Below are 19,693 nucleotides of genomic sequence, written 5' to 3'. Positions count from 1 at the left end.
AGCCTAGAAAGTTTCCTTTCCTTGGCATAAGATGTTGAATTAATGAATTAACCAAATGTCATTTATTCATACATGCACTGAATCATAAACTAACGAAGCATGCTGGATTTAAATGAAATATAAATTAGCAAGCAAACAGAAATATAAGGCTAAAACTAACCCAGCTAAGCATCTGCATAAATAAATGCAACTGCATAAATGCAACTATTACTTGGTAATATTACTGGTACTTCTTTAGCTGACCTTGGTGAGTGTGTTGCACAAACCCAGTCAATTGTGAAATAAAGGGAAATAGGCTCATGGGCACTATTAAGCATCTTGTATAGTAAGATTTACAGAACTCTTAGATTCTCATGTGGCTAAATTTAGTTACTGTTCATACCCAGTGAAGATAAGTTAATTACAGCAAAGGCCATTGATTTTGAGGATTATTAGCTTTTGCTGGAGCATTTTCATTATTTTGTTTATCATTGTCATGGCGATGAGATTAAAAAGGAAACTGAAAAAATGCATAGAAATGTCATCAACGATTATTCATAATGATCGAGCCACCTCTACTATACTTTCACATCTAATATTGACATAGGGAATATGATAGCATCTAAAACACACTAGGGAATATTATAGGCAGAGTCCATATTCCCCAACTATAGTACTTTCATCAATATACAGTAATTTATAACATCACTATTAAAATTACATCCTTTCCATTTCCTATCTGATAACAGCAACTAAGAGAATGGATTAATTATCTAACCAAACTCAACATTCTAGAGAACGGATCAGATTACAGGATTCTGAAACTGGAACAATATTCTCCTGAATTGCTAGAAATAGTTGTTGCCTAAGGTTTATTATATTTGGGTAGTAATAGTTCATCCTGATATTTCTATATGGTCTCCCTAAATTAATTTATGCTGCTCATTGGGAATAATCAAGTATCAAAAAGAATTATTCATCATTAACAAAAATGTAACCATTTATAACATTATTATTTTTATCATATACTTAGAGGCATCTTGGATTCAGAACAATTGAAAGTCAAGAAAAAACTCAATAAACCATTAATGATTTCTAATTAATGTATTTGGGAGAATCCTGGAGCAATGTATATTACATGTGCAAGATGGTTGGCATACAAATTTAATAAATAACTAAAATATTAAATATTGCAGGATAGTTTTAATGTTCAACAAAATTATTTAATTTATATTTAATTTGTTTGTTTGTATCCCACATTTATTATTTTTTTTACAAATAACTCAAGTAGTAATCCATTTCATCCAAATGTACAGGTGTAGGGTATTTTTTGGTCATAAACTAAAATGAAAAAAAAAAAACCATTGGAGCAAACATGTTTTGTTACTCACAGCTCCCTTGGTAGGGGTACAACAATGGAAATTCTATTATACATAACAATGAGAAGATTCAGTAAAACATCATTCCCTGCTATATACAGTATATAACTGGCTATGATGCCCCAACCTCAGCAATTTAACGATTCATACTTTGAGCCCTATTTGACCGGGCTACTTTAATGTGCTTTACATGGAGCCGCTTTCGGAGAAGACCCAGAAGCTGCAGCTGGTATAAAATATAATGACAAGATTACTGGCAAGGTTGCCCTGCCAATATAAAATGATTAAATGAGCTGTGTTGGTTAACAAAACTCTTCCATCTCCATTTCAGAGTGCTAGCCATTCCTTTTAAAGTTCTAAACAGTGCAGCAATATGACACATTTGCTACCATTGAATCTGTCTGCTCTAGTTGAAAGGGTCTGCAGAAGGGTCTTCTCTCTTGGTCAGTCACAGGTCATAAGTGAGGTGGCCGGTCCTCAATAATAGGCCCCACCTCATGCAAGAATGCAGAAGTATCTGAAAACTGCATCTTGCTACAATATGCTTACCTGTTTTATCCCTATGTGTTCTTCCTTTCAGTTGACTGCTAGCCCCTCTCTTGATTTTATATTGAGTTCCAGCTCTCTCTATATGGATTTATTCAGATTTAGTTATTTATTATCTTTTTAGTTTGATGTTGTAAACCACATTCTGTTGGCATTGAAGTGGGTTACAAATACGGTAAAATAAATGATACATTCTGTAAACATATTTTCCTGTTCTTTCTAATCCATGAACAAGAGCTAAACTGAAATGTTTAATTATTCCATGAACTACCATTTTTTTTAATTAAAAAAACCTAATTATAGATAATAGAAATTCTGATCAATTGGTGCTTAAACAGGATTTCCCATCAAAAATACAAGTGTTTTGTATAATTTTCCACTAATCATCTGTTCACCATTTGTACACACAAAAATAAAATAAAAATGTCTACATGCTGTATATTTCCAGTGTGGGCATCTCTTTGAAGTAACACTACAATCTAACACAGCCATATACAACAACGACAGGCAGTATATGTGCAATATATCTTTGGTCTTTGGACATCAATAACTGATATATTCTGTACCTGGAACATCAAATAAATGTAGGTAATGATATCTCTTTTGTGTGTCTTGCAAAGAAGAGATTAATGCAGACCCATATCCAATTTTTCATTTCATTTCATGACGCTAGCCATTCAGAACACATTATTATGCATAGCGTTAGGGGATGTGTATCTTTCATTGATACAGTGTTTTTAAAGATGAAATTGTTAGTTTCCTGCATTTATGCACATTAAAGCTTTGTTAGCTTCAAATTGAATTTAATGAGAAATGATGGCCCAAATAACAGCCATGATTGTTATTAGGAGACAGTATCGAAAAACATACCTTTTGCTCATGCCCAAAGCTCTAATTTTAGAAATGCTATTTGTTAAGGCGCAATGACACTATTATTCAGAAGTATTTCCTATCATCAGTCCTATCATCTGTGCTTTCATATCTCTCTGGTGGTCTTATGTGCTGATATGCTCGATTTCACAGCCCATTACATCCAAATCAAATAACTCAGTCATAAAGTTGACTTTGCAATATACTCTGTAAAGATATTTTGAAAATTAATCACCACATAAAAATGGAATGTGGGTAAAGATTATCAACAAGAAAAAAATCCATGTACATATATGGATACATATGTATATATTTGTGTATACAAACACACACATTTTCTAATAATTGACTATGTACTACTGTAGTCTTTAAAAAATGCTTTTTAAATTAAGTAGTCTGGCAACAAAATACTATATTCAGAAAGAATTCCAGAGGCTACAGAAAACTGTGGTATAGTATTTGCTTTAACATCTACATTGCATGCCTCCTTGAGACAATATACCCTCCAAGAAAACATCTAATACTGAAACAGTGCCTCTTTTTTATTATCCTTAGGCAATTTTAGAAAAATCCAAAAGTCTGTATTTCTCATCAAATTAAATCTCATTGCAAACAGAAAGGTGAGGAAAATAAAAATTACAATGCAGCATACAGATAAATGCATCCAATTGACCTCAGATCAACTCTCAGAAAACTAAGCTGGTTGGTTCTGATTTATACTTGGTAAGATATCAGTTGTGAATTTTAATGCTGTATGCTAGACTAGGAAGTCTAAAAACATCCTAGAAGAAAATAACTTTTCCATTATGCTGGCAGAAGAACAGCATGGATATAAAAGCTTGGGAGATTAATAGTTTCGTTTGGCACCTAATGGGAAAGATTCTTTTCTTTTTATCCTGTTGTTTTTATTGGTTGTTCTGAGCCACTTAGAATCACTTTGTGAGATAGGTGGCTATGTAGCTTCAATGAATAAATGAATTCCATGAATTCACTAGGAGTTGTGCTCAACTTGTGGAATTTATAGAAAGCACATTCTTTATTATGAATCATTTAGTAGGAAGTCCAGATAGCATCATTAAACAGACATGAATTAACATATTACTAGAATAATATACTTACTTTAAAAACAAAATGATATGAGTGGGTAATTTATACATGTAAGACTATGTAATTGTAGCAAGAAAGAATGTTTTTCAAGAGAAGAGGCAAAAAAATCTATCTACAACACTTGTTTCATAGTTATAGCTAATTATATACTGATGTATATTTGGGTGTCAGTAAAATATATTCCCAGATGATGTAGATTATATGGCATTATGTAGATACGCGACTGCTATATATTGTCATATACCAAAGGTTTTTGTGAAGTAAGGTTACAAAAGGAATCTGATTCTTGACTGATTTCCCCAGAAGTAATCAGCTCCTTGGAGTGCCATTTGTATTATTCTGTATGAAATTTCTCATTTGAACAACTAGGTATTTTATTTCAAATGTAAGTTACCCAAAGGGTAAATAGGACATTCAAGAAAATATTGCCAGTGTAAACATGCAACCAGGCACCTGGTTAATTTTTTTCCAATAAGATAGCATTTGCAGTGAACTTCAATCTTCTTCTTTTTTTAAAAAAAGTAATTTATCAACTGGTCATTTAAGAAAGATGCAAATGGAATTAGTAAAATGTTCTCATTTCAATTTTCTAACATAGAGTAATTAACTGCTTAACTGTTATCCTAGAACCAAATGATAACTGAGTTAAGGCTGCAATCTTGCAATCTAAAGTGCAAATTATACTACCTACCTAGGAATTATCCCCATTAATGTAATTGGAATTTACTTCTAAATAAATACCAGAAAACTACACAAACTTTATTCTATTTTATTTATTTACTACATTTTAAAATATTAAAAAGTTAATCATACTTTAAACCATTAACAATGATAAGTAAAATTTGACTAAAACTATTTAACAATCTGAGTAGAACCTTGGTTTACTCAGGGATTTATCCTACAAAAAATGATTTTTCATGGTAGCTTAGTAGTGTGGCTGAGAATATTTTATGTATTAATGATTGCAGCTGGGATGATTCAATTTGGATAAAGGATCAACAGAAACCATAACAAAAGATAAGCACATCTTGTTCTGCTTATACCTTACCCACAAACACATTTAGAAAATTTATTATTATTAAATTATGTTGGGCTTTCCTTCAATTAATTTCTTGCATTCCAACCTAATCCTAACATAGTTCCATAAACATTTCAAACTGCAGTATGAAAAGCTTCAGCATATAAGATGGCACACTTAAAGTACATCTACTGATATCAGTGGAATTTACTCATTAGTAACTAAAATAATATTTAATTTCTAATTATGATTCAATTCATTATGTCAGATCAGACTCTTTACCAATCAAGATCTAATTACTGAATTAAATTGAACTGGTTTGCTCCTTTACAACATACTATTTAAAACAAGTCCTGATCCTAGATCCATAAAAATGGTCACACAACCTGTGGACCTGGAAAATAATCTGGTTTGTGATGAGCTTAAGATGTCTGCAAAACTATCTTTTTTTCCTTACAAGCAATAAAAATGTATCACAATAAAACTTAAGCACGAATAGTTGTTTATATAACAGCATATGATATATGGTGAAAGAAAAGATTTGTCAATATTTTCCATTTTTAAAGTACATGTTTTGGAAAATAATGATTTTTGTTTCTAAAGTTAAATCAACTAAGTCATCATATTGAGGAAGCAAATGTATTTCTATATTGTAAAAAAAACAAGGGATATGCTCATATTGTCATATCTAATAGATTTATTATTTAAAACAAAAGAGTTAAAAAGAAAAAGCAAACATTTTATAAATGGTTTCTAGGAACAGTCTCTATAAATATTCTATACTTGAATACTGAAATACAAAAAAGGGAATGCCTTGAATGAAGATGAATAAATAAATTACAATATTATACAAATATACATTCAATGTTTTCCTCTTTTCTATCTTTTGCATGGCTGAAGAAGCATTTCCTAATAGAGAATTAATAAGCTTTATGACTTGGACATGTTGGATGTCCTGCATTCTAACATAGTCAATGTCCATTTTATGTTACTTTTATTTAAGACCATTATTGACATAATAAACATTATGATTTAAGGCTAGCAATGCATTCACTTTAATTTTATAGATATATTGTTGAATGCAATTCCCTCTTTCATTGAATACAGTTCTTCTTTCATTGGATAATCTTAAACAAATATAAATGGATATCATGCATAGCTCATCCCGTACCTAAACACTGAAAGTATATACTACTATTAGTGTCATTTTATTGTATAAAAATACAGAATATTGTACTATTAAGTTGCATGTCATAGATTAAAAATATGACAACTATCACATTTCATGAGAAATCTCTTTCTTACAACTTTCAAAATACAAATTATACAAAATTGCTAAGCCTTCCAATGCCTTTGCTATAAACTAAGAAACATGGTCACAAATTGATCCATTAATGTTGTTTTGTTGACAACATTACTATTAAGCAGCCATAGAATTTAGCATTTATAAACATCACTAGTCTATCTGTACTTTATTTCAATAATCTGTAACAATCAGTTTAGTATTCTATATACAGTAGCTACTACTGCCAGAAATTCATTTTAGCTATGCTATTGCTAAATCACACTTGTAATGACACTGTAAAGCTTGAAAACGCCTTTTATTCTTGATGTATTCATTTAAAGATATTCTTTTAATCTTCCTTATACTAGTAAAACTTCTTAAATGCAACTTATGCACTAAAAAGAAGTATGGTTCGCTTTCTTAGCCAAGGCAAACATTTTAATATTGCTCTCTAGTACATTTGGTAATTTGATCAATACATTATTTTACATATAAAGGAAAAAATAAAAAAACATGCAGAATTTACAACTAAATGGGGAAACATGTTGGGAGAAACCAAATTTTCATTTTTCTATCAGCATGGATAATATGAACTTTGACCCTTTGTAAATATAAGATGTAACCAGAATGGGAAATAGGAAATTCTCTAAACTACAAGAGCAGCTTTTTTAAAAAATCACACTTCTTTGTATGATATGCTTATGTTTTGGTCAAATTCATTTGTGGACAGAGAACATATAAGCCATCATGTCTTCCCCACCCCTTATAGCCACTGAACTATGAACACAGAGAAAGCATGAGAGAGAAAAACAAAAATACACAATGTGTGGTATATTAGCTTGCCCAAAGATTCCCTAAGTTATAATTCTTTGCCCTGGAAGATCAGCTTGGTGATTGCACAGGTGAAAAGAAATACAAAATAATAAATTGAATGTGAGGTGGAGACCACGTAGTGCTGTATTGTTCACAGAAAGAGAAGAAAGGGAATAAAATGAATATAAAACTGAAGAGGAGGCGGCAAGTGTTAAGGGGATATCCCAAAATCTGACAGTGTGTCCCAGAATGCAAAGGAAGACAATTACTAAAAGTCAACATGATCAGAGTGAGCCCTGCCTTAGCATGCAAAGACAGGTTGTTATGGAATTGGAATTTCCCTATATTTACTCATTAAGGGTTCTCCACTTCAATTTCTCTGAATACTTAGAGTGCCATCAAATGTCTAACACATCTTATCTTGCTCATTTCGTTGTATAACCAATTTCGTTGTATTTAAATACAATGACAATAAAGATTATACTTGTTAATTTTTGAAAATAACTCAAAATGCACTGAATGCTACATTTATTATCCCATCTCAAATTGTCACATTTTTTCATGTGCATCTTTGGGAAACCTTAGTTTTTGGCCCGCTTGTTCTCTCATCAGGCTTATTTTCCATTCTACACGCAAATTGTTAATACTGGAAAAATTATAAATGATCTTTTACATTAGAAAAATTGCCTTCAAATTGATCTTGTTATATTTATTATTAAAACAAACAATCTTCTAGGGGAAATGAAAGCAATGAGAAAAATCAAGCATGACTAGCAATGGTTTTGCAGATTTACTTTTTACATCATATGGTTTTTCTTTTACTGATTTTGTTTTAAAGTACACATGCTATTTTTCTCCTTGTTATCTCTACAGGGCTTCAAGGTGTCTTAACCATTTTCACACTATTGGATTGGAAACAAGTTAGAATACTGTTCACAGATCTCAAAAAGCAACATTTTCTGTTGTGCATTAAGCCCTATGAGAGCTACCCAGCTCAATTAAAACATGTGGGGAAATGCTTTTTAAGCATTTTGTTCTGCATAAAAATAAAATGGCATAAGGGATCCCATTTACACAATGCCACATACCTATTCTAATTAATCTGAAATACTGATAATCTTACCAGACCATCGTAAGCATTAGTAGCAGAGATGATGAGCAAATCAAAAGGCTGGGGCACAAGGCCAGACTTTTTCTTTTTATAATACTCTTGACTACATCAAAAGTAAATGAATTGATTGAAAGCACTTTTCCCAATCACTTCACCAAATATTGCAGCGTTTGGAACATAGTACTTGTAATCAAAGTACTCAAAATGTAGATTTGGTGGATTGTTGTTCCCTCAGTTATATAAAGTGTTATAACCACTATCAGCATCTCAGTGGTTAGCTTGATTATTGATCATAATTAAATTGACTTTTTGACTTTTTGACACTCTATAGAACTGTACCATTTACACACCAAATATTATGTAATAGATAGGGAGTTTAGACATTTGTTCATATGCATGCTTACAGTGGAAAACTTGTTTCAGATTACTGCCTAATAAAAGCATGAGAACTACTTTTGACAGATTGACTCAAAATAGCCTCTCTAGAATGGGCAAAGCCACCTAAAACAGCAAATGGAATGGGGGAGCCTTTTTTCCCCACTACCCCAAGAAGCATCAAGAAGGTATAGGTTATGGGTTATTTCACTTATTTATTTGTTTATTTCCTCATTTATTTTCTTTGTCCTTCATCCACAGGGTACAGGCAGTCCTCGACTTACAACAGTTTGCTTAGCGGCCATTCAAAGTTATAACGGCCCTGAAAAAAGTTACTTACGACCATTTCCCACACTTATGGGTATTGCAGCATCCCTGTGGTCACGTGATTTACATTCAGATGCTCGACAACTGACTCACATTTATGACCGTTGCCCTGTCCTGGGGGAGGGGAGGTTCACGTGATCCCCTTTTGCGACCTTTGGCCAAGCAAGAGTCAATGGGGAAGCCAGATTCACTTCATCCCTATTTTGCTCATTTTAACACCTGCAGTGGATTCGTGTTGGCAAGCCAAGTCATAAAACAGGGCAAAGCTCACTTCACCCATTTCTCACTTAGCAACATAAAACGGTTGGCAGCCCAGGACTACCCCTATAGCCCCAACTTGTGAGCAGCCGCAATTCAGGACTTTCGCTTCAAAACACAACACAGGCGCACACAAAAGAGATAGACGGACAGAAAGCACACAAGCGCGCACACACACACCTTGGCGCCGCAACCTCCTCTTCTTGAGCCCAAAGATGCGGACCTTGGAGAAGATATCCACCAGGTTGCCATTGCAAATCCCGCGGTTCTTGCTGGGGCTGTTGCGCCTCCTGTTGGCCGAGGGCCGGTCCCAGTGCTGCAAGTCGCGCGCTTGACGCTTCTGGCGGATCAGACCGCTGGCGATGGCCGCAGCCATGGCCCCTCGGTTCCCGCGCTTTCCCGGGGCGCCCGGCTCAAGCTCACCGCGGAAAGGGCGCCGGGCTTGCCTCGGCTCAGCCTAGGCACGACCCCATCGCCTTACGAGCCAAGGGCAAGGACGAAAAAGTCACGGGGTCACCACCCATGAAGCCTCCGAGGGCTTCGGACCGAAGCAAAGCAACAAGCGGCAGCCGAAGCAGCAGCAGCAGCAGCGGCGGAGGTCTGTCTAAGATTGCGACGGTGCCTCCACGACGCCGGGCTCATGCCCGCTTCTCCATGACGGCGGCAATTGCCGCTTCCATCGCTCGGGTCACCGCCGCGTCTTCCTCCTCCTCCTCAGAGCTGCCGCCGAGTGCTTCGGAAAGCAGCATCTGGAAAGTGTACGCTTCGGCTCCTGAGAGAAAAAGACTTCATATCAAGGCACTTCGGTCCCACCCTTGCCGACACCCCGCCACACACAGAGACACACACAAACACACACGCACACCCTCCCTCTCCCTTCCCAAGGCAACCGAGGGAGGGGGTTTGTCCTTGGGGCGTGGGTGGGGAGTTAAAAGCGGGGCGATTCCCAAAACCCAGCAACAACAAGCGTTTTGGGGCGGGCGGGGGGAACAGGAGGAGGCAACTGCAAGGCGGCGGAGGGGTGGATGAGGGATGGGGTGGCTCGGTGGGATTGATGAAAAAGGCTCGGCCGGCCAAGGGAAGCCACACAAGCGGCCGCCCCCTCGCCTTCCAAGCGGGGCTTTTGTGATCGCCGCTCAGCACGCGCGCGACAACGGGGAAGCGCGTGGCGTGGAGTGGGGGGGGGGAGAAAGAAGGTGCCCGGCGGGGTGGGGAAATGGGAGCGAGGTCGCGCCATACGCGGTGTGGGAGAGCGAGGGGAGAGAGAGAGAGAGAGAGACGAGGAAGGGGTGTCTCTTGAGGGAAAGAAACGGGGCGCGAGGGACGAAAAGAGTCCGGAGCCCTCCAAGGCGGGAAGGAAGCGAAGTTAATAACCTGCCGTCTGGGTTTTCCTCCCAGCTCCGGAAAGTCTCTCCGTTGGGACTAAACGCCCTTGGCACCCAAGGCTCCGAACCGGCGGCGACGGCGCGTCCCTCGGACCCTCCCAATTTGTAATCCCCAACCCTCCCTTCCTCGGGCATCCCTCGTAGGCTCCACACCATCGGACCCACGATTTGACCTTCCGGACGGGAAAGGTGACTCGTGTGGAAAACGGCGCTTCGGGCAGCCGTGACAACAAAGAGCGATGCGTGGCGGTGTCTGGAGAGCGAATCCCCCTCGTGGCTTCGCTTCCTTCCGCGCGCCGGCCTCTTGGTAAATCCCGGCAGGGCGGCACCCCTCTCCCCGGGAGCGCTCTCTTGACTAGCTGGGCTACCCGAAGGGCTACCCCCAGTCCCAGGAGGCGAAGGGTTGGCAGCTTTGGGGGTGGAGTGTGGGGAGGGGGGGGGGCTTTGGTTATCCAGGTGCCCGGCTTCTCCCTGGCTAGACTGCAGTAGAGGTCACTCCATCTAAAACTGGGCGGTAGGGTTTGGGAGGGATGTGATCCTCCCCAAAAACGCAACTGCCCAATTTTCAGCCTGGATTTCGCCCGATTCTTTCTGCATTCTCTCTTCATTTTGCTTGGAGGCGCTGATACTTTTCGCGAATGTGAATTGTCACCAAATGAAGCAGGAGGAGAAGGGGAAGGAAGGAAGGAGGGAGCCCCTTTCCTTTTTGCTCCAGTTCACACCTGCTTTTAAATCTTATATTCCTAGACTACATAACAGCCGAATGCCCACAAATTGAACCTCAGGCTCCTGATGTCTCAGGAGTTGTTTGGGTCTGGTTAGGGGGTGGGGGGAGAAACCCTTCAGGCTCATAAGTAATCATTTTAAAGGAAAATGTTTAGAGGGAGAAAAAGAGGGGGAAATCTGAAATGTTTAGTACTGAAACAAAATACACACATTTATAGTTTTAAAAAGCAAACATGTACATGCCTACAGACAAAGAGAGTACAGGTATACAAAAGGTATAATCTCCATAAACAGACAACAGAGGTGCACCAAAGGTAGAAATAAGTCCATTCAAATAATATTCAAACATTTACTTGTCGATTTATAAACATCTCTGTTCAACTATACTGCTGGCAATCAAGAAATTTTAGTGATTGTTGTTTTATGAAATCTTAACCATTTTGGATTTTATAAGGCTAGAATTTTTTAAAAAAATATTCAGTGATTATTTGTGACAAGTAGTGAAGCAAATAATTTTAATTAATTCACACTCCAGTGAAATAGGCTGTTTGTTACAGATCATCAAGTTATCAAGACAAAAACACAAGTGCTAGTTTATCTATAAACAAAAGTGTGGTTGATTGATGTCACCCCCCCCTCCTTTCAGCATTTTTGTGTGCAATTAAAGGTGTAGAAAACCCTGACAACATTTGGACATCTTTTATTTACCTAATCCAAAGATATCCTAGTCCACCACACAGTTTCCCACTATCAATATGTCATAAGTATTCAAATTATACGGTCTTTGAGAATCAGTGCATGCAATTCTTTTGTTGCTATGCAAAGACAGCACTAATTAAATCAGCTGCTAGTAGATGTGGCTGCATGGAACAAAGCAGATTGTGCTAATTATAAAGATGGTCACCTAGAAGAATCACTTATGAACTTTTCTTTCCATGTAAACATCCTGACTGCTAATACTGAAGAAGAAGAAAAAGAGACAGGAGGCATTTGTCCTGTAAATTTCCACCCAGTTGAAATGGCTCTAAGTGTCATACATGAAAATGAACTTCAAAACACCCAGAAATCCATAGCTTCACATGTTTATCATCCAAATCATTTGATTGGAATGCAAGATTCACTTTGATTTTATACATATTTTTCCTTCAAACACACTTGTATGGAATGCTTATAGATTGTATCTCTATACCCCAGTGCACTGCCAAGGCCAAAATTTTCCAAATATGTATAGCAGTGCATTGTCATTTCAGCTAAATATTTTTGGGACTTTAATAATAATATCCAATACTTTCCTCAAAAATTCAATGCACAAAATAGAGCATTAGCAATTTGTTTTTTGTGGTAGATTGGTATTTTGTGGTTGCTATTGACTCTAGACTACCATGATCAATCGCATCACAGGCCGGATTGTGATTTTTCGCGATGGTTTCTTGCTTTTGTGGAGCTGAGGTGGGCATGGCCTGTGCATGGCATATCTAGCCCAGGCAGTTTGATAGGCCTACTCTGGACCTTTCCTTGTGGATTATTGATTAATCATATTGTTGATATGTTAACTTGCTTGCTCCCCTATGAAATGGGCACCAATTTAAACTATAGAAATAAAAAAAATGTTTTTATTTTAATTCTTGTTCCCAGGTTGTTTGCTTTCTCTAAGGTCAAAGATGTAAAAATAGTATTATCCCTTTAAATTTTAAAGTGACACTAAGTAAATTCAATATAACTATTTTTATTGGGAGTTTATTTTAGAGATTCTTTCAGAACAAGGGAATATTTACAATAGCTTTAATACATACATATCTATAGTTGGTTTTATTGCTCTTATCCTTCTCATCTGATCTTTTCGTCTCTCATCTTCTCATCTTTCCTACTACCTTCTTTTATTATCTTCTAATTTATCATTTGTTGTTTCTATTTTATGATTTATGATAGTAACTATGATTTATGATCTATGATGTATCACTTCGTTATTTGTATATACACTGAGAGCTTATGCATGGAGACAAATTCCTTGTGTGTCCAATCATACTTGGCCAATGAAGAATATTCTATTCTGTTCTGTTCTATTAAGACAACAATTGACCTAGCTGGCATTTTACAGTGCTTGTCAAACCTGTACTTTACCTTGAAATATTTTAGGGAATCTGTTGTAGTAGTTAAGGCACCAGCTAGAATCTGGAAGGCCATGAATTCTAATCCCACCTTAGGCACAAAGCCAGCTGGGTGACTTGAAGGCACAAAAAAAACATTGAACTGCAGCATAATATATTAATTCTTAAGATAAATGTTTACTGGTTAAATAGAATGTTATATACTCCTGTGAGTTTTGAAGGAATTTCCAGCATTCTGGTTTTGGAAAAACTGATCAGGACCTTGGACAGTGGACACCAAATAGGAGGGAACTAATATTCAATTTGCAAAACATAATAAGGACCATTTAAAGATTGTAGTTCCTCAAATTAAGACAAAAACAGGAAATTAACACATATAGTCTAATAGTGTCAGGAACAGGAAGTAAATCACAGTTGCCTTCCATCTAGGTCTAGGATTTAATGTCTTCACTCCTTAAAATGTTGCAAAACAAACATTGAAATTGAGTAAGGTTTTCTTTTAAGATCATGAAGAAAAACAAATTCTCTTATAATTTGAAAATCTAGGGTAGCTATTTACAATGTTAGGTGCACCAAGGGAAACTCAAGAGAGCCATCTACTGACTTAAATCTGTGATAAAATGCACACTTCTAGCAAGAACAAAATATTGATAAGTAACACTTTTGGTTAGAACAAAGATCTTTTAACAGACTTGCAGAAGGAGAGCATATATTGTACTGATAGTCTGTGTGACCACCAACTAAATAGGTATTGTAATTTTAGGCCAACGTTTCCACTTTATAATTGAAGAACAAAATAATTTGAAATAATATCAATGTTTCAGATTGTTTTCTATTGTTGTAGCTATATGGTAAATAGGAAGTTTTGGGAATAATAGTGCATATCTTATATGATTACTAATTTAGTCCTAGACTGGCTTTATTTTTTTATATTAATTTATATTCAAGATGAATATTTGCAGACTCCATTTAAAATATATCACAACATCCCTTTTATAGCCAAATCTAGGGTAGAAAAAAATTGTTGCTTTTTACTGGACAAGACTCAAAACAAAACAAATATGCAGGTTGATATCTTGTAATCATTAACTGTCATTAACCGGCTTAGAAGGAAAAAGTAGATAGTCATGTGTAACGCTAAAACCATGACATATAGAATTCTTTATTGGCCAAGTGTGATTGGACACACAAGGAATTTGTCTCTGGTGCATAATCTCTCAGTGATAGATCATAAATCATAGTTACAATTACTAATCATAAGATACAAACAATGTGATAAATCATAAGATACTATTAGAGAAGATAGTAGGAAAGATGAGAAGATAAGAAAGAATAAGAAGACGAGAAGAGTAAAAGCAATACAGCCCTACTACATGGGTAAATATCTTTAGGCCTAAGACACTGCTGTGAGAAAGGTGTTCGGCAAAGTGACGGCATGGGGTGGGGGGTATCTTTGTGTTCAGCTGTTTTGGTATGGAATGCCCTATAGCAGCATACTGAGCAGAGAAGTTGAAACAGTTTATGTCCAGGATGTGAGGAGGTCTCTGGATATTTTCTCAGCCCTCTTTATGGTCTATGCATAATGCAGATCCTCAATGGAAGGCAGGCTGGTTGGAATTGTTTTTTTCTGCAGTCCTAATTATCAGTTGAAATCTGTACCTCTCAGACTATTATTGAGGTACAATCACAGACTCAGTAATTCCCCTGTAGAACTGTATCAGTAGATCCTTGGACAATTGAGTCATATTCTAATATATGACCCTTAGATTGTCCTAGTAAGTAATAGCTTCTTCTCACAGGGTTAATACACATTCAGTTTCTAATCAAGTAGTAGTCTAAGGCCTTTTCACAAATACTTATACTTTTTCTTGCTGTTCTCTCAGTTTCCTAGTTCATTTTTTACATTTCCCGTCGGCTTAACTTTGAATTTTTTTCTTTGCAACTTTACAATTACCATATGTGATATACATCAGTTACTGTTGGTAAGCCATTACTATCTATACTGCCTTAGTCTTTCTATTTCACTCAGCCTCCTTACTTTTCCTAGCTTTTCTTCTTTTACGGTCCTTCTTTCCTCTCTGTCTGTCTATTCTGTTCTTTTTTTCCAGCAATTCTAGCCAATTTCTTACCAATAGCTTTGTGCACCTCACTTCAGTATGTATGCTTCTAAGTGCTATTCAATTAAAACAATACTTAGTATACAAGCAAATGTACCATGTTAGGGAAGAAGCTAAGTTATAAGTTGAGACATTCAAGTTCACTTGGCATAAAGGTCTTTGTATCATCAATAGCTTACATTAATGAACTTCACCCAGCTGAAACACAAAGGAAATAATACAGTGTGATATTTCAAAAGTTCCCTCAGGTCCTGGTTGCCTGAGGTTATTGAGCAAATCACTCAACCTGTCTACTGAGTCTAGACTTTCCTTAATATGATGTGAAATAACTCTTCCATGACCCAGAGATTTACAGAGAGCAGAATTACTGCTATTATAACCTGCACTTTTTGTTTTAATTCTAGTGTAAATGGAATGAAATACATTAACTCTGGAATCACTTACCGTATTTTTTGGAGTATAAGATGGACCTTTTTCCCTCAAAAAAGAGGCTTAAAATCTGGGTGCGTCTTATACACTGAATACAGCACTTTTTGCCTCCTAAAACACCGCCCCCTTCATCAAAATGGCCATGCAAAGCTTGTAGGAGGCTTTCAAAGAGTTCCTGGGAGTTGAGGAGGGCAGAAATGAGCAAAAAATGGGCCATTTTTGCTCAATTTTGCCTCCACCCCCAGCTCCCAGGAGCACTCTATAAGCTTTCTAATTCTCTTTTTTTGACAAAAATGGGCCGGTTTTCTCAAAAAATGGGCCGTTTTTTGCTCGTTTTTGCCCCCCCCCCCGGGAACACTCTACAAGCCTCCTAAAGGCTATTCATGCCCTTTTTTTTTGGAGAAAAATGGGATGTTTTGGGGAGGTTTACAGAGTGCAAAAACTTTTTTTAAAATTTGCTTCTTCAAAACCTTGGTGTGTCTTATATTATGATGCGTCTTATACTCTGAAAAATATGGTAAATTGTGTAATTGTTATTTTCCAAACTGATAAAGACTCAAGACACAGTTATATAACACAACAATCTGCAAGTTTTTCCATTAACAGTGAAAAAATATCTCACAGGAAGTCTGTTAGAAACAAAACTAATAAAATGATAGCTTAACAAATTATAGAAAAAAAAATGGCTCTAAATAGGAAAGAGTTCAGTTGCTGATATTCTTGTAATCCCATCTGTTTCATCTCAGGAAATCTTACTTTCAGTCTGAGGCAACAGGAAAACAGCCTGACAAACAATAGTACAGATATTGTAATTAAATGAGCAAATGTATATTGCTTATGCAACTTATCATCCAGAACAGATACTGATTTGGCAAAGAATAAGAAAGATGAGTAATAGTTGAATGAAGTAACTTACTCTTCCTTTCATGTTCAAATTATCTGTCACATTTTTATCTAGCGTATGTATTTCTTTTCACACTTTATGCAACTGGGGATGAACTTGGCACCTTGGTTTTATCCCTCCATAAAAATAGGGCTATTATCTTTAGTGAAGATGTAGGCTTTTCTACAGAGAAAAATGGCTCTCTACTAAACATGGAAATATATATATATATATATATATATATATATATATATATATATATGTATATGTATATGTATATGTATATGTATATGTATATGTATATGTATATGTATATGTATATGTATATGTATATGTATATGTATATGTATATGTATATGTATATGTATATGTATATGTATATGTATATGTATATGTATATGTATATGTATATGTATATGTATATGTATATGTATATGTATATATATATATATATATATATATATATATATATATATATAGTTTTATTTCCTATTTATTTACAACTGTACTCTGAGACATATCAGAAGCAACCCATCTCTTAAAAACAAATAATAATTGAATAATTGCCTCTCCAAAATGCAGAATTTTAATTCTAAAAATACTCAATAAATTATCCCAGCCTGCTTAAATTCACATTTGCTCTGCAAACAAACAAAGCAATAAAAGCAGCACCACTTTGTAAAGGCATGTCCAGTTATTGAGTGATATTTCATTAAATTTCACAAATCCTAGTAGCTGTTTGTTTCTGCATAAATGACTACAGGAGGATCTAGGCAATTCAAGAGAGCCAGCTCACAACAATGAAACCTTCTCTCCCACTTATCTCTTGTAAGCTGAAGAATTTACATTCAATATTAATATTGAATATTATTAATATTAATATTAATAATATTAATAATATTAATTGAATATTAATGCTGTGTCTCTATATTATGTATTCTTTAGCTTTGTTCTCTCTCCATCCCTTCTTCACTTGCTAATCAGAAAAGGAAGGGAACCGATGAGAAATGTAAACCTCTACTGTCAGTAATCCCCCTACATTGGTATTGATAGCTTCTGTATTTCTAGGCTAGGGGGCACTGAAAAATTATATTGCAGACTTAAGAGATGTTAGCCATTCTTTTGTGTTTACAAATGAAGTAGTTAATAAGCACCAAAATAGCAGATTAACACTCGGGCTATGCTCATAAATGAGCAGTCTAATTGGCACAGATTATGATAACTAGAGACCTAGGCAGCAGTTATTATGTTTATTAAATTAGTCCATAGCATACAGTGTGGTCTTGCCTAAGCGAGTTTGATGGTGGCTAAGTACTGATTAAACTACTTGCATTAATTAATCCTGTTAAGAGCATTGTTCCTCTGAGCAGAGTTATTTTTACAGAACTAAGAAAATGTATGTCATACTATTTAAGTTTTCTGAAAACATCAGATGTTCTTCTTAGGGTGAACAGTGTAATGACATGTTTTGCTTGTGTAATTTGACAATGTACCATATATACAGTATGTGTGCGTGTGTGTACTTCCTGGATTTGTGTTTTGTCAGAATTTCAGGGAATAATGGACAGTATCCAAAATAGTGACAAAGCAGAGTAGTAGCACTGTAGTCACCTCCATCAGAAACCCCCGCACCCTGCAAATATCCACTTAATGAAATTTAGGAGCTCTAGTTACAGAAACAATAAATAGACATTGTTGGACATCAATCAAGTTCTCGAGGATGGAATTGGAAGAAATTGGAGCAATCTGGGAGTCCTAGACACAAATGGGGAAAGACTCATGGAAAGAAAAATCAGGTTGAAACATAAAAATCCAACTACTAAGATTCACTTAGACTGCAGTGGGATTGAAATGAAAAATAATGAACAAATAAACAATTTCAGTTTTGTCCATATTCACTTTCAAGCAGTGAGACAACCAAATGAAAATGTTTGTAAGACATTCCATCACCATGGATCAAGCATTGTAATCAAGAGCCAAAAGATCAGTAGACTGCAATATGATCAATATAATTTATGTTATTAGATTTCCTGATCATGAATCAAAATATCCATAGGAAGAGTGAACAAAATAAGACTGCTCATTTAATTCCTGAGAAAGATACCAACTATAAGGGGAAATTCTTCGGACTGAAACCCATCAATTTTTTTTGAAAATGAACAAGAAATCAAATCCAATCAGGTGCACTACAGTAATGTCCAAATACTGTAACCTTACAGCAATATCTAATGGTCAACACTATCACTTACTGCTATCAGGTCCCAAAAGATCGATATCAATATAAGGTAATGGACCTTGGTCACCAGATATCATTGATAAAGTGCCATCCAATTTGAGTGCCCTGTCTGAAATCTTAGTTGATTTAGATTGAGAAGGCTACGAAAAGACAGATGAAGACTCATTTGTAAGATGGAAACTCTCTCAACAACTTTAGGTGAAAAAGGAAGCAGAGACATACAGTGGGACTTGAGCACAAAGATGGAACGAAAGAGCTTTTCTTCAGCAAGGGTAAAGAACAAATATGCTTAAAAGACTCTAGGAAACTAATAGCAGTTAAAGAATATGACAAAAAGCTAGAAGATGTTGGCATTTGGAAGATGCTCTGTTCCACTAATTTCTTTGGGATCATCAAGAAAAAACAATTAAGGCAGATGAGTGGTGGAAGACAAATTATCTCAGGGACTCCATCTTGAACAAAATTCTTAATTGAAAGCCCTGTAAAGTCTATCCAAAGATGGATCCAGGGCTGACATTAATCTGATAAGAACTCTTAATCTGATAAGAAACAAGGCATACTGTTACAGACCCCAAAGAAAAGAAAAACAATGAGTGTTCTGTGCTAAAATTATAGAATTATGTTTATAGCAAGCAACATTAACACATGTCAGTGTTTATGAGAGTTCATGACTTGGCAGAGACGTGGTAACAAGGTCAGTCAATGAAGAGACATGGTAACTGGGTCATCCAATGAGGGCCA

The 19,693-nt window shown here is 36.1% G+C and overlaps 1 protein-coding gene across 3 annotated transcripts in view; it reads right to left on the bottom strand.

Moving 5' to 3' along the window:
- FGF14 (fibroblast growth factor 14) overlaps positions 1-19,693 on the bottom strand; it is a 371,366-nt gene that overhangs the window by 130,831 nt on the left and 220,842 nt on the right. Inside the window, exon 1 of one of the 3 annotated variants that reach the window (XM_087726265.1) lies at positions 9,249-9,603. The exons of 1 other annotated variant lie outside the window; for it this stretch is intronic. In XM_087726265.1, coding sequence (XP_087582391.1) covers positions 9,249-9,444 — 196 coding nt within the window. In that variant the 5' untranslated portion in view covers positions 9,445-9,603. Of the gene's footprint in view, positions 1-9,248; positions 9,604-19,693 lie in introns of those variants that run through there. One more of the 3 variants, XM_087726266.1, reaches the window with a different exon arrangement.

Source organism: Thamnophis sirtalis, unplaced genomic scaffold (assembly GCF_051295495.1).
Source record: "Thamnophis sirtalis isolate CommonGarterSnake01/CBP01778 unplaced genomic scaffold, rThaSir2_p1.2 scaffold_12, whole genome shotgun sequence".
NCBI lineage: Eukaryota > Metazoa > Chordata > Lepidosauria > Squamata > Natricidae > Thamnophis > Thamnophis sirtalis.
Note: the sequence above shows the minus strand (reverse complement) of the source record. Positions and strands in the feature narration are given on the sequence as shown.